The sequence below is a fragment of the Hyla sarda genome, chromosome 4, assembly GCF_029499605.1.
Source record: "Hyla sarda isolate aHylSar1 chromosome 4, aHylSar1.hap1, whole genome shotgun sequence".
Lineage (NCBI taxonomy): Eukaryota > Metazoa > Chordata > Amphibia > Anura > Hylidae > Hyla > Hyla sarda.
In genome coordinates, this window is record NC_079192.1 from 149,874,199 (window position 1) to 149,888,892 (window position 14,694).

Sequence of the window (14,694 nt, forward strand, 5' to 3'; positions counted from 1 at the left end):
GGTTTGGTGTGTTCTGTGACCCCTCCCTGTCTTTTGTATATACCTGTCTGATGTGCACCTGCCGGAAGGGACCTGACGAAGCGTGAGGAGTGCGATACGGACTGTCGCCCCCCCGACTGAACCGACCAGTCCCTGTTCCACCTTTCAACCTCCCTGCTGTATGCTTACCTGCAACCTCAATAAAGATGCTTTACTGCTTTAAGAATTGTGTACGAGGTGAGTGCTCCAATGCTACTTTCTAATGCTAAGTTCATGTTCACACTGTGATTCATTTGTGAGCACCACATGACAGACACTTAGAGGGTTATAGACTGCACATGCAGATGTGCTGATCCTGCAAGTAGAGGAATATCCTTAGCAACATATGAAGTCGGGACTGTGCCGGGTTATGCTAACTTGGGAGAAGAAATCCGTAGAAGAAGAAAATGGCAGCACTCACCAGATAAGTTGCAGAAAATCTTCTTTATTTTAAATTGCAGAACACATCAAGTGCGGCCAGACACGGACGCCAAACTACTTTCAAAGAGATAGGTGACAGCTGTTGCGCATGCGTATAGCAAGCGTCATCAGATCGGGTCTGATGAAGCGTGCTATACGCATGCGCAACAGCTGTCACCTATCTCTTTGAACGTAGTTTGGTGTCCGGCCGCACTGGATGTGTTCTGCACTTTAAAATAAAGAAGATTTTCTGCAACTTATCTGGTGAGTGCTGCCATTTTCTTCTTCTACGGATTTCGTCTGCTGACTGCCTTTTCCATTGTGGTCCAGCACCCCTACTTTGAGTTGCTCCGGGAGTTCTCTGTAGGAACTGTGTTTGCTTGATCTTGTGCATAGCGAATTATCCCGCACGTGTGTGTACTCCAAGAGGCTTGGTGCCAATCTCTGTATCTCTTTTGCCATAACTTGGGAGAAGCACTTTGTTCCAGAAAAAAATTACATATAGGGCTATATGTAAAAAATATGGAATTGAGCAATTTTGTGGAGCAATAAATCATAATATGGTAAAACTGACATAAAAACTTTACTGTAGGGGTTAGTACAATTATAATGATACCAAACGTGGATATTTTTTATTCGTTTTACAGTAAAAAATTATTAAAAATTGAAAACTTGAAAAAGCACAAGAAAAAAAACCCCGAAAAAAACTATTCATTGCCATGTTATGACCCCTATTACTTATTTTTCCACCTACGGAGCTATGTTAGGGCTTATTTTTTGTGTAGTTCTGGCTTTTTGATCACTTTTTATTAAATTTTTTTATGGGATGTGATGTGACCAAAAATTAGCAATTTTGGCATTTGTATTTATTTGTGCTTATGTCGTTGACCGTGCGGGATCAAGAATGTAAATGTATTTGTTCGAATAATTATGCATGCAGTGGTACCAAATATGTGTACATTTTCTTTTTTTTTAAGTGTTAATTTGAAAATGGGAAAAGGGGGATGATTACATTTCTTATTAGGGGAGGGAATTTATTTAAATTTTTTTTTTTTTTTTTACTTTAATACACATTTTTCACCACCCATACCCGCCCTGCCAATCTCCAATGTCAGTCATTCCTGGCATATGTCCACTCATCCGACCCATGACATACATGTATCATTGGTCAGGAAGGGGTTAATTGGGAGGGCTGTGAAAACTACACCCATGTAAAAACATCATGTTCTCTTATACTGGATTTATATACTGTAAGCAAGCCACATACTGTATGTACTCTTTCTTGTTCTTGTTGGTGACTACTATGTCTGATCCACCAGGCTTGAGGTCATGTTGATGTGTCTAAAAAATAAATCAATAATTAAAAAAAATTATATATATATATATATATATATATATATATATATATATATATATATACACACACAAACATAGATAGATAGACAGATTCCATGTTTGTGCCAAATTATTCAGCTACTGATTGATACTTATGACATTTTAGAAAAAAAGTTACTACCTGTCCAAAGAGTTCCTCATCCACAGTGAACCGTAGGTCTAGTTCTGTTGGATCATTCTCAAGTATCCACTGGAGAGAATTGTAATATTCGCTGTCCTATAAGAAACAATGAATCACATAATGGAGACATGTAGTTGAATTACTAAGTAGCTGTCATCAAATCTGTTTTCACAACCTTTTGGACATTTAAATCTCTGTGCACATCATAAAGTCATGGCTGTAAATGTTGGCACCCCTAAAATTTTTCAAGAAAATGAAGTATTTCTCACAGAAAAGGATTGCAGTAACATATGTTTTGCTATACACATGTTTATTCCCTTTGTGTGTATTGGAACTAAACCAAAAAAGGGAGGAGAAAAAAGCAAATTGGAAAAAAAATGAATAATGTCTGAGGACTTGAGAACTAAAATTGTGGAAAAATATCAACACTCTCAAGGTTACAAGTCCATCTTCAGAGATCTAGATTTGCCTTTGTCCACAGTGCGCAACATTATCAAGAAGTTTGCAACCCATGGCACTGTAGCTAATCTCCCTGGGCATGGACAGAAGAGAAAAATTGATGAAAGGTGTCAACGCAGGATAGTCCAGATGGTGGATAAGCAGCCCCAAACAAGTTCCAAACATATTCAAGTTGTCATGCAGGCTCAGGAAGTATCAGTGTTAGCCTGAACTATCAGTCAACATTTAAATGAAATGAAACGCTATGGCAGGAGACCCAGGAGGACCCCACTGCTGACACAGAGACATAAAAAAGCAAGACTACTTTTTGCCAAAATGAACTTGAGTAAGCCAAAATCCTTCTGGGAAAACATCTTGTGGACAGATGAGACCAAGATAGAGCTTGTGGTAAAGCACATCATTCTACTATTTACCAAAAACGAAATGAGGCCTACAAAGTAAAGAACACAGTACCTACAGTAAAATATGGTGGAGTTTCAATGGTGTTTTGGGGTTGTTATGCTGCCTTTGGCACTGGGTGCCTTGAATATGTGCAAGGCATCATGAAATCTGAGGATTACCAGTGGATTCTGGGTCGCATTGTACAGCCCAGTGTCAGAAAGCTGGGTTTGCGTCCAAGATCTTGGGTCTTCCAGCAGGAAAATGACCCCAAACATCAACATCAAAAATCACCCAGAAATGGATGGCAACAAAGTGCTGGAGAGTTCTGAAATTGCCAGCAATGAGTCCAGATCTAAATCCCATTGAACACCTCTGGAGAGATCTTAAAATTGCTGTTGGGAAAAGGCACCCTTCCAATAAGAGAAACCTGGAGCAGTTTGCAAAGGAAGAGTGGTCCAACATTCCGGCTGAGAGGTGTAAAAAGCTTGTTGATGGTTATAGGAAGCGACTGATTTCAGTTATTTTTTTCCAAAGGGTGTGCAACCAAATGTTAAGTTAAAGGGGTACTCCGCCCCTAAACATCTTATCCCCTATCCAAAGGATAGGGTATAAGATGTCAGATCGCCAGGGTCCCGCTGCTAGGCACCCCCGGGATCTCGGCTGCGGCACCCCTCTATCATTACTGCACAGAGCAGACTCGCACCGTGCGTAATGACCAGCAATACAGGGGCCAGAGCATCGTGACGTCACGGCTCTCGGCTGCGGCACCCCTCTATCATTACTGCACAGAGCAGACTCGCACCGTGCGTAATGACCAGCGATACAGGGGCCAGAGCATCGTGACGTCACAGCTCTGCCCCTCGAGACGTCACGGCCCGCCCCCTTAATGCAAGTCTATGGGAGGGGTCGTGATGGCCGCCACGCCCCCTCCCATAGACTTGTATTGAGGGGGCGGACCGTTACATCATGAGGGGGCGGAGCCGTGATGTAACGATCCTCCGGCCCCTGTATTGCCCGTCATTACGCACAGAGCGAGTTTGCTATGTGCAGTAATGATAGCGGGGTGCCACAGCCGAGATCCCGAGGGTCCCCAGCAGCGGGACCCCAGCAATCTGACATCTTATCCCCTATACTTTTGATAGGTGATAAGATGTATAGGGGCGGAGTACCCTTTTAAGGGTGACAATAATTTTGTCCAGCCCCTTTTTGGAGTTTGATGTGACATTATGTCCAATTAGCTTTTTTCCTCTCTTTTTTTGGTTTAGTTCCAATAGACACAAAGGGAATAAACATGTGTATAGCAAAAGATGTGTTACTGCAATCCTCTTCTGTGAGAAATACTTCATTTTCTTGAAAACTTTCATGGGTGCCAACATTTACGGCCATGACTGTATATCATAAAGCCTATGTTTGGCTTATTTGCTGGGAAAAGCTTTGAGGTGTATGCCAAATGTATCAATAGGCCCCTTTTAATTTGATAAAGGCCAAACAAAAGGAGCATATTAGATAATTTCTTTTATACCTATACAGAGCCATGGTCTTTTGCCAGTGGAAAATGTTCAGAAATCCTCCTGATGTACACCTCCAACATAGGCTGCAAACATGATATCAGGTAATATCATAAGTTACTGGTATTAACAGTCAGTCATTTATATAAATGAAGTTTAATGTTATTTTGTCAATAAAAACATCATATTCTGAATGTTCTATTTACATTTGTTTTTAATTGTTCCTGCATAAAAAGGATGATGTTAAATGGAGTGCAGAATGTGGTGTAAGTTAGTACAAGTGATCTTTAAGTATGTACAGTATTTAAAGGGGTTATCCAGGAAAAAACTTTTTTTTTTATATATCAACTGGCTCCAGAAAGTTAAACAGATTTGTAAATTACTTCTATTAAAAAATCTTAAAGGGGTAGTCCAGTGGTGAAAAACTTATCCCCTATCCTAAGGATAGGGGATAAGTTTGAGATCGCGGGGGGTCCGACCGCTGGGGCCCCTGCGATCTCTCTGTACGGGGGCCAGGCTCTCCGGCCAGATAGCGGGTGTCGACCTCCGCACGAAGCGGCGGCCGACAAGCCCCCTCAATACATCTCTATGGTAGAGCCGGAGATTGCCGAAGGCAGCGCTTCGGCTCTGCCATAGAGTTGTATTGAGAGGGCGTGTCGGCCGCCGCTTCGTGCGGTCGGGGCTCCTTACAGGAGATCGCAGGGGGCCCCAGCGGTCGGACCCCCCGCGATCTCAAACTTATCCCCTATCCTTAGGATAGGGGATAGGTTTTTCACCACTGTGTCACCACTGGACTACTCCTTTAAGCCTTTCAGCACTTATGAGCTTCTGAAGTTAAGGTTGTTCTTTTCTGTCTAAGTGCTCTCTGATGACAAAAAGTTTTTTCCTGGATAACCCCTTTAATGACGCAATAAGAGTGGTGAATAGAGGTCCAATATCCACAAGGATATTCTGCCTGGATTCCACTTTGAAATCAATGTAAGGTTGCTGCAATGGAAATTCCGCTGCTCAGTCCAATCAGAACTTCTGTAGCAGAATTTTGGATGAGGAACAGGATTCTAGTGGATTGAATCTGCCAAAAGAAGCTCTGGGACTGCGGTTATGTCAATGGGACAGCACTTATGTCTGTTGTAAATTGCCATGGACATAAAAGCTGATAAATTGGACTGCTGCAGAAATAAGTGCTGATTCATGATCAGTTTTGAATGGCCTGAATCAACTGAGGAATTCAGTAAGGAAAACGTTCTCAGTGTAAACATGCCCATTCTGCTTTGATGTCGGTTGAACAGTCACAATGTCAGAATGATGCAAAAGAGAAGTTAGACACAGCAGATGTAAGAATGTAGTCTCCATACAAGTCATCATGGAAAGCATGGGTAAGGAATGGGCACCTTTATGTAGCTATTTAAAAAAAACAGGAAGGAACACAGCCAGTTCCAACGGTTTGTGTAAGATTTTCCACTTGGAAGATAGCAAGGGATCCCCTGTCTACAAATAGAAGCGGTGTGAACACAACTGGCAGCCTTGCCTATAAATTCAAGAGTTCTTATTCAAAATCACAAATTTATGGCAAAAATAGGATGAACTTTAAAAAAGAGCATCTGCCAGATGACCATGAAGGTTTAACCTGGTGGGCACATAAGCACATGTTCACCTTTGAAACCTTTTCAAAGTTCAAATATAGAGTTTAGCTAAGCAGTAATGTGTCAGACGTGACTGAATACTGCGTGACAGGTGCTCCTGAAGTGGACACACAACAATCTGCTGGATGATTTTGTCAAACTGCACAGTGTCGTTGAAGGTTAGTACATGATCTTGCTCTGGCATCAGGATCTGTTTAACTCTTCTGGCTGAGAAGATAGGCTGAGACTTGCATGAGAATACAGAAACCAGGACACAGATTTGCCTGAAGTCCCAGGGAAGTCTATGTAGTAGCATCAGGCTACAAAGTCGCCAGGAGATTTTAACAGATATCCTGCCGCCAGGTTGTGATTGAAGTTACGCTTTAACACTCTTACACCTTGCCCTGTCTGTTAATAAAATAAGCTAAATAACACCTGCGGCCACTGCTAGAGTGTGCTTAATGCCAATGGCATGGATTACTGGCATTTGGACACATAAAACTTCAACTAAAGTCAATGAGAAATGTATAAATCTATATGCAGCAAGTACCCTCTAGCTGTAGCTGCAGGAGTTCTTCTGTTTATGGACAGTGCTGTTTATGAAGGCAGGAATGATTGACAAGACATAGTACAGAAAAGATGGCTTATATCCAATCATGGATTTATTCATCCACTCAGTTCAGCTGCATCATGTGAGTGGATGCCATAAGACTGTTGTAACCAATGGTCACAGGGGATGACAAAGCAGGCACATGGGGGATTCGTAAGTTGATAGGGGAACCAGTACAGAGACGTAAAATTTGCACACATTTTCTGTGCAAGTCACATCTTTGCGCAAGAAGTGTGAGCAAAAGGGAGCTTGCACGAAAATGTTGTGCAAATTTGCTACGTTGTGCTATTGCAGGGAATGATAAAGCCCCCCTCCCTATATATCTCTCAAACCAAATATTTTTCATAAATGCTTCTACAATGCACATGAGATATGCCAAATTTTTACATAGTGATGCCGTTTAAACCCTTTTATCTTCGTGATGAAAACCCTTTAAAGTGTTAGGTGCAGTGTAAAATGATAGAATAGATGTGTGGGGAACATACATTATGATTAGAGTAACATACCACAGACTCCATGTCATTCAGGGTAATTGCCTTCTGCAGCATCATTTTATAGAATGGTCTTATGAAAAAACCTGCAAGAGCAATAATGAACATCACTATTTTACATGTGAACACCCCTAATAAAGCATGTAATTTATGGTATATGACTGAACTGGCAAGTGTCGTACTGTGCAAAAAGCTATAGTCCTGTTTTCTTTCTTCAGTGTCTAGAGGCAAATGGAAAGTGGCAGAGTTCTGTCCAATAATCGTGGTATAAAGCCACAGGCTCTACCACAACAATTTCTTACTGCGCCACAGTCTATAAATTCCACATGTATCTATAATCTGATATAGATCTGTTAACAAGCTCATAGCCTAAGGAGACTGAAATGTTCATGTTCCCTTTTCTTAAACCAACAGTGAGAAATGGAAAAATTATATGAAACACAAAACTTACCATCCAGAAGTTTTCCATGATACACCGCCATCCCAGCCACACGGCCAATAAACTTAAAATACGAAAGGTGATCTTCATTGCACAGACCGGAATTTGGATTGATCTGCAAAGTGTAATTATCACTGTGAAGAAAAACAGAAGTCCTATGTCAGTATACCCAAGAGCACTATATCGCAGAAAATAAACTCCACAATCCCTTACTACTTTCTTCTTTCAGGAGGGTAGAATAACATATAAAAGAAGTAACTTGCTTCATAATCCAGAGTTAAATAACTATCTACATTCAGAAATCTGTGTGTCTTAGTCTACCCAGTGAAAACTGCAGGCTACTAACATCATTTTAAAAGGTAAACTCACAGCAGATCACATGCACTAAACTGAATATACAGGTAGATAGTGGTGGTAACCCAGTTTCTGACGAGGCAAAAAATGGTGCAGCCATTCTGGAGCTATTTATCTGATTGCTTATATGGTAACTTATTTTTATGTGCAACATGTGCATGAGAGACAGCCTGAGCAACTTCTCATCTCCTCTTCAGGGCTTGACAGTCACGTAAGTGTAGCAAGACATCACAGATCGCCAAGGGACATTGTGCACCTTCATGATCAGAGGCCGAATTGGCACATGTACAGCTTTGCCAGCACAAAAAGATGTGGTAGGGAAGCTAATCTTGGGCTGTAATATGAGATGCCAATGGTTACGGGGGTAAAAAAATACAGACAGGCTTCCTTTAAGATAAAATTACCATATTAGCAACAAGATCAATATCTCCTGAATGGATGCACCAATTTTCACCCAGTAAGAAGCATTAGAAAAAGGTTCACTCAAACTATATATTTAGGTTAGTGCACACTGCTGTCAGTTTTCCTTCAAAGCAACCCTGTAGTTCTGTACCCTGTAGAACACCGTCCAGTCAGTGCAATGAAAGTATATCAAGAGTTATACAGTCATGACCATAAATGTTGGCACCCCTGAAATTTTTCTAGAAAATAATGCATTTCTCACAGAAAAGGATTGCAGTAACATGATTTGCTATACACATTATTCCCTTTGTGTGTATTGGAACCAAACCAAAAAAGGGAGGAAAAAAGCAAATTGGACATAATGTCACACGAAACTCCAAAAATGGTCTGGACAAAATTATTGGCACCCTTAACTTAATATTTGATTGCACACCCTTTGGAAAACAAAACTGAAATCAGTCGTTTCCTATAACCATCAATAAGCATCTTACACCTCTCAGCCGGAATGTTGGACCACTCTTCCTTTGCACACTGCTCCAGGTCTCTCTTATTAGAAGAGCACCTTTTCCCAACAGCGATTTTAAGATCTCTCCACAGGTGTTCAATGGGATTTAGAACTCTCCAGCGCTTTGTTGCCATCCATTTCTGGGTGCTTTTTGACGTATGTTTGGGGTCATTGTCCATCTGGAAGACCCAAGATCTCGGACGCATACCCAGCTTTCTGACACTGGGATGTACAGTGCGACCCAAAAATCCGTTGGTAATACTCAGATTTCATGATGCCTTGCACACATTCAAGGCACCCAGTGCCAGAGGCAGCAAAACCACCCCAAAACATCATTGAACCTCCACCATATTTCACTGTAGGTACTGTGTTCTTTTCTTTGTAGGCATCACTCCGTTTTTGGTAAACAGAATGATGTGCTTTACCAAAAAGCTCTATCTTGGTCTCATCTGTCCACAAGATGTTTTCCCAGAAGGATTTTGGCTTATTCAGGTTCATTTTGGCAAAATGTAGTCTTGCTTTTTTTATGTCTGTGTGAGCAGTGGGGTCCTCCTGGGTCTCCTGCCATAGCGTTTCATTTCATTTAAATGTCAATGGATAGTTTGCGCTGACACTGATGCTCCCTGAGCCTGCCGGATAGCTTGACTATCTTTGGAACTTGTTTGGGGCTGCTTATCCCCCATCCGGACTATCCTGCATTAACACCTTTCATCAATTTTTCTCTTCCGTACATGCCCAGAGAGATTAGATACAGTGCCATGGGTTGCAAACTTCTTGATAATGTTGCCCACGGTTGACAAAGGCAAATCTAGATCTCTGGAGATGGACTTGTAACCTTGAAATTGTTGATATTTTTCCACAACTTTGTTTCCCAAGTCCTCAGACAGTTCTCTTCTCCTCTTTCTGTTGTCCATGCTTAGTGTGGCACACACAGACACACAATGCAAAAACTAAGTAAACTTCTCTCCTTTTTTTCTGCTTTCAGGTGTCATTTTTTTATTGCCCACACAAGCATCACTTGCTTGAAACAATCTAATTTTTCCACAATTTTAAAAGGGTGATAACTTTGTCCAGCCCATTTTTGGAGTTTGGTGTGACTTTATGTCCAATTTGCTTTGTTTCCTCCTTTTTTGGTTTAGTTCCAATACACACAAAGGGAACAAAGATGTGTATAGCAAAACATGTGTTACTGCAATAATTTTTTGTGACAAATACTTAGTTCTGTAGAAAAATTTCAGGGGTGCCAACATTTACAGCCATGACTGTAGTAAACCAGATGTTTCGCTAGGTACAGACACAATGATATGGACCTTTTAAAATGCGCACATGGTTATGTTAGTGGGCTTTAGGCCATTAACTTGGCACAAGGTTATGGTGAAAGTGGTTGGAAAAATGCCCTCTATAAAATGGGCGGGGGCCCTACAAAGATCTAAAACTACTATGATCTGATTTAACTTAATGTTACTTACGTTGCAGAATACTCAAACAGACCATAATATGGATTAAACATTTCTTTAGATATCAGGAAGAACCATTCTCTAGCAACTCCACCATAATCCAATCCTTTCTCATTGTCAAATTCAATCCAGAGACGTGCTTTAAGGAATTCTGGCCTTTTCACAGTTATTATTCTTCTATAAGAATCCTCAAAAATTGCGGTGCGACGCAGCTTCATTTCAAACCTGTTAGGAATATCAAGCTGCATACAAACATACCTTTATATTAAAATGTGCATTTCATAACAGCTTGCCATATTTTTTAATAATAATTGGAATAAAACAATTGTCTAATATGTTTTGCCATGAATTCCTAACTAATTCAATAACTCCCAGTGTATAAAAATATGTGCTGGACATGTGACTGGTTCAATATAAAACAGTGGTCTGATAACTGTACTGGACATCTATTAAGCCAAGCACCTTCATGTCCATCACAATACTTGGACAATTAAAACATTTTTATGATGCAAGTTTAACCAAATAACTCTTAAAAAGGAATTTACCGTATGTGCTAGGATTATGTGCAAATAGTCTACATGTAAGGCTAGGTTTCCATTTTTTCTTTTTTTTTTTAAACTGCCACTTCAGTTTTTGAGACAAAGTCAGAAGTGAATCCAGTAGGAAAGAGAAGTATAAGTCCTTATTTTATATTTCTCGTTCCTTTTGACTATACTTCTGGGTTTGGTTTTAACACTGCAATGGCCGTACTCCAAAAACGCTAGAAAAGAAAATTTGTGTGGAAACCTAGTCTAAGCCAGTGTCATAATAAGCTACATGAAAACACTTATTTTTTTCCTAATTTATCTCCACGTTGGGTGACAAGGGGCAGGATCTGTTAGATAAAACAAAAGAAACTTATACTCATCTCTAACAACCTACACACCCACTACTCCCATGATCCCCTACCCCCATGATCACTCCAGGTCCAGTGCTGCCGCTGCTTTAGATTCCCTGCAGTGGTGGCCAGCCTCAACAACTGATTGGTTGAATCGGTAGCTCCTCATGCCGACAGTGAAACCAGGAAAAGCTGCCCAGCTAGACAGGGCTGTATCAGTGCAACAATGCGCTGTGAGGGAGCAGGGAACATGAGTACAGTGTTTTATTTATTTTTTTACAGCAGCCTGAGCAATACTATTTAAAGGCTTCTCTCACACTGCCGTTAGCACACCGCAGTGTGACTGTCATCGGGAAGCCGGGGGGGAATAGCGGGAGAAAAATTACTGCTTGCGCCGTCTTTATCACTCATTAGTCCCGTTACAAAATAAACTTGCCCAAAGAACCCTATTATAGTAACTGGGATCCATTGAGGGCCCATTATTGCCCATTGTGCCCTTCCCGATAAAGGCAGTTAAAGGCTGAAAAAAAAAAAAAAAAAAAGAGCCTAATGGCCGTTTAAGTGTGTTACATGACGGCAGTGTGAAAGTAGCCAAAGAGAAACTGAGAGCCTGTTCACTTACACGTAATCAAATATACTGGGTAAACATCTTTAACCCCTTAAGGACACAGCTCATTTTCACCTTAAGGACGCAGTCCTTTTTTGCAAATCTAACCACTGTAACTTTAAGCATTAATAACTCTGGGATGCTTTTACTTTTCATTCTGATTCCGAGATGGTTCTTTCGTGACATATTCTACTTCATGTTAGTGGTAAATTTTCGTTGATGATTTCCATAATTTCTTAGTGAAAAATTCCAACATTTGATGAAAAATGATCTCTGCTTATAAGGAAAATGGACATCCTAAATAAATTATATATTGATTATATACATATTACAATATGTCTACTTTATATTTTCATCATAAAAGTTGACATGTTTTTACTTTTGGAAGACAAAAGGGCTTCAAAGTTCAGCAGCAATTTTCCACAAAATTTTCAAAATCAGAATTTTTCAGGGACCAGTTCAGTTTTGAAGTGGATTTGAAGGGCCTTCATATTAGAAATACCCAGTAAATGACCACCTTATAAAAAACCCTAAAATGACATTCAGTCAGTGTGTTAACCCTTTAGGTGTTTCACAGGAATAGCAGCAAAGTGAAGGTGGAAATTTAAAATCTTCATTTTTTACACTGGCATGTAGACCCAATTTGAGTAAGAAAATACCCCATATGTGGCCCTAAACTGTTTCCTTGAAATACGACAGGGCTCCGAAGTGAGAGAGTGCCATGCGCATTTGAGGACTAAATTAGGGATTGCATAGGGGTGGACATAGGGGTATTCTACGCCAGTGATTTCCAAACAGGGTGCCTCCAGCTGTTGCTAAACTGTCCCAGAATGCCTGGACAGTCAGTGGCTGTCCGGAAATACTAGGAGTTGCAACAGCTGGAGGCTACGTTTTGGAAACACTGCCGTATGATACGTTTTTCATTTTTATCGGGGGGGGGGGGGTGTACAGTGTAAGGGGCTGTATATGTAGTGTTTTAATCTTAATTATGTGTTCGTGTAGTGTTTTTAGGGTACATTCGCACTGGCGGGGGTTTACGGTGAGTTTCCTGCAAAGAGTATGCGCTGCAGCTCAAATTTGAAGCAGGACACTCACTGTAAACCCGCCCGTGTGAATGTACCCTGTGTGCCTCCAGCTGTTGCAAAACTACAACTCCCAGCATGTACTGATCGCCAAATGGCATGCTGGAAGATGAAGTTATACAACAGCTGGAGGTACGCAACTACAACTCCCAGCATGGAGAGACAGCTGTTTTCTGTTCGTGCATGCTGGCAGTTGTCGTTTTGAAAGATTTACAGGGCCACGGTTTAGAAACCACCGCACAGTGATCTCCAAACTGCGGCCCTCCAAATGTTGCAAAACTACAAATACCAGCATGCACAGACAGCAAACTACTGTGTGGGAATGCTGGGAGTTGTAGTTTTGCAAGATCTAGAGGGCCACAGTTTGGAGACCACTGCACAGGGATCTCCAAACTGTAGCCCACCAGCTGTTGCAAAACTACAAATCCCAGCATGCCCACACAGCAGTTTGCTATGTGGGCATGCTGGGATTTGTAGTTTTGCAACATCTGGAGGGCTACAGTTGAGAGACCTCTGTATGGGGGGGGGGGGGGGGGGAAGAGAAGATCGCCGCCCGTGCTGATCACTGGGGTAAGGGACCTCCACCGCCAGTCACAGGACAGTTCCCCTGTTCTGCCCGGATTACTGTCGGTGGGCAGAATGGGGGAATTGAACTGCTATTGGTAGGTTGCTTCTGACCCGCCAATAGCAGGGAAAGGAGGGGGGGCACCCCTGCCACCTAACTCCTATCCCTTCAGGGGGACCGGGGGTATCTTGGACACTCCCAATCCCCCTTATTTTCCGGGTCACCGGAGACCCGTATGACCAGCGATCGTCAAAATGGGGGGGGGGGGGGTCTCAGGAACCCCCTTGGCTATATACCAGGATGGCTGCTGTTAGATAACAGCAGCCGTCCCGGCCCGATCACCATGTTTGGCGCTGTGCGCTAAGATGTGCTAAGCAGCACCGTACATTTACGCCGCATGTCCTTAAGGGGGTTAAAAACAGTTGCCGCTTCAATTGGTGTAGTAGTTTCAGAGTTATGGGTGTTTTGTTATTCATTGCTATTGCGCTTCTCTGCGCAATGAAGGTAGGGAGCCGACTTGCAGAGCTCCCCGCCTCATCAATATTCACTGCCCAGCCCGTTCCCATGATTAATATTTAAATGTCTTCACTAGCCTTCCAGGGGTGAGGCGCTCACTCCCGGCAGACTCCTAGGTCCTATGGACGTGAGAGTGAAGACATTTGAGTATTCATCATGGGAGCATGCCGGGTGGTAACTATTGAGGAGGCGGGGAGCTCAGCAAGCAGTCTCCCAGTCTCCACTGCACACAGTATTACAGTAGCAATGAATGAAAAAACGTTTATAACTCAGAACTACTACACCAATTAAAGTAAATGACGACTGTTTCTAAAGCTATTTACCTGCACTATAACCCAGTATATTTGATTTAGTGCGGGTGAACAGGATGTTAGTCGCTCTTTAAATGAGTGTTCCCCAGTATACCCCTTTAATACTTATTAACCCCTTAAGGACACAGCCCATTTTGACCTTAAGGACCAGAGCATTTTTTGCAAATCTGACCTCTGTCACTTTAAGCATTAATAACTTTGGGATGCTTTTACTTATAAATTTTATTCAGAGATTGTTTTTTCTTGACTACTTTATGTTAGTGGTAAATTTTTGTCGATACTTGCAATTATTTCTTGGTGAAAAATTCTAAAATTCCATAAAAAATTTGAAAGTTTAGCATTTTTCTAACTTTTAAACTCTCTGCTTGTAAGGAAAATGGACATTCCAAATAATGTATTGATTCACATATACAATATGTCTAATTTATGTTGACATCATAAAGTTGCCATGTTTTAACTTTTTTGAAGACATTAGAGGGCTTCAAAGTATAGCAGCAATTTTCAAAATTTTCAGAAAAAAATCAAAAACAGTTTTTTTCAGGGACCAGTTCATT

At 41.4% G+C, this 14,694-nt stretch overlaps 1 protein-coding gene across 5 annotated transcripts in view; it reads right to left on the minus strand.

Moving 5' to 3' along the window:
* The window catches only part of NEDD4 (NEDD4 E3 ubiquitin protein ligase), a 247,024-nt gene that overhangs the window by 24,555 nt on the left and 207,775 nt on the right, over window positions 1-14,694 (minus strand). For all 5 annotated transcript variants that reach the window (XM_056572379.1, XM_056572380.1, XM_056572378.1 and 2 more), the window contains 5 exons: window positions 10,195-10,424; window positions 7,477-7,598; window positions 7,041-7,111; window positions 1,955-2,050; window positions 1,706-1,779 (listed from right to left, as the gene is read on the minus strand). In XM_056572379.1, coding sequence (XP_056428354.1) covers window positions 1,706-1,779; window positions 1,955-2,050; window positions 7,041-7,111; window positions 7,477-7,598; window positions 10,195-10,424 — 593 coding nt within the window. The remainder of the gene's footprint in view (window positions 1-1,705; window positions 1,780-1,954; window positions 2,051-7,040; window positions 7,112-7,476; window positions 7,599-10,194; window positions 10,425-14,694) is intronic.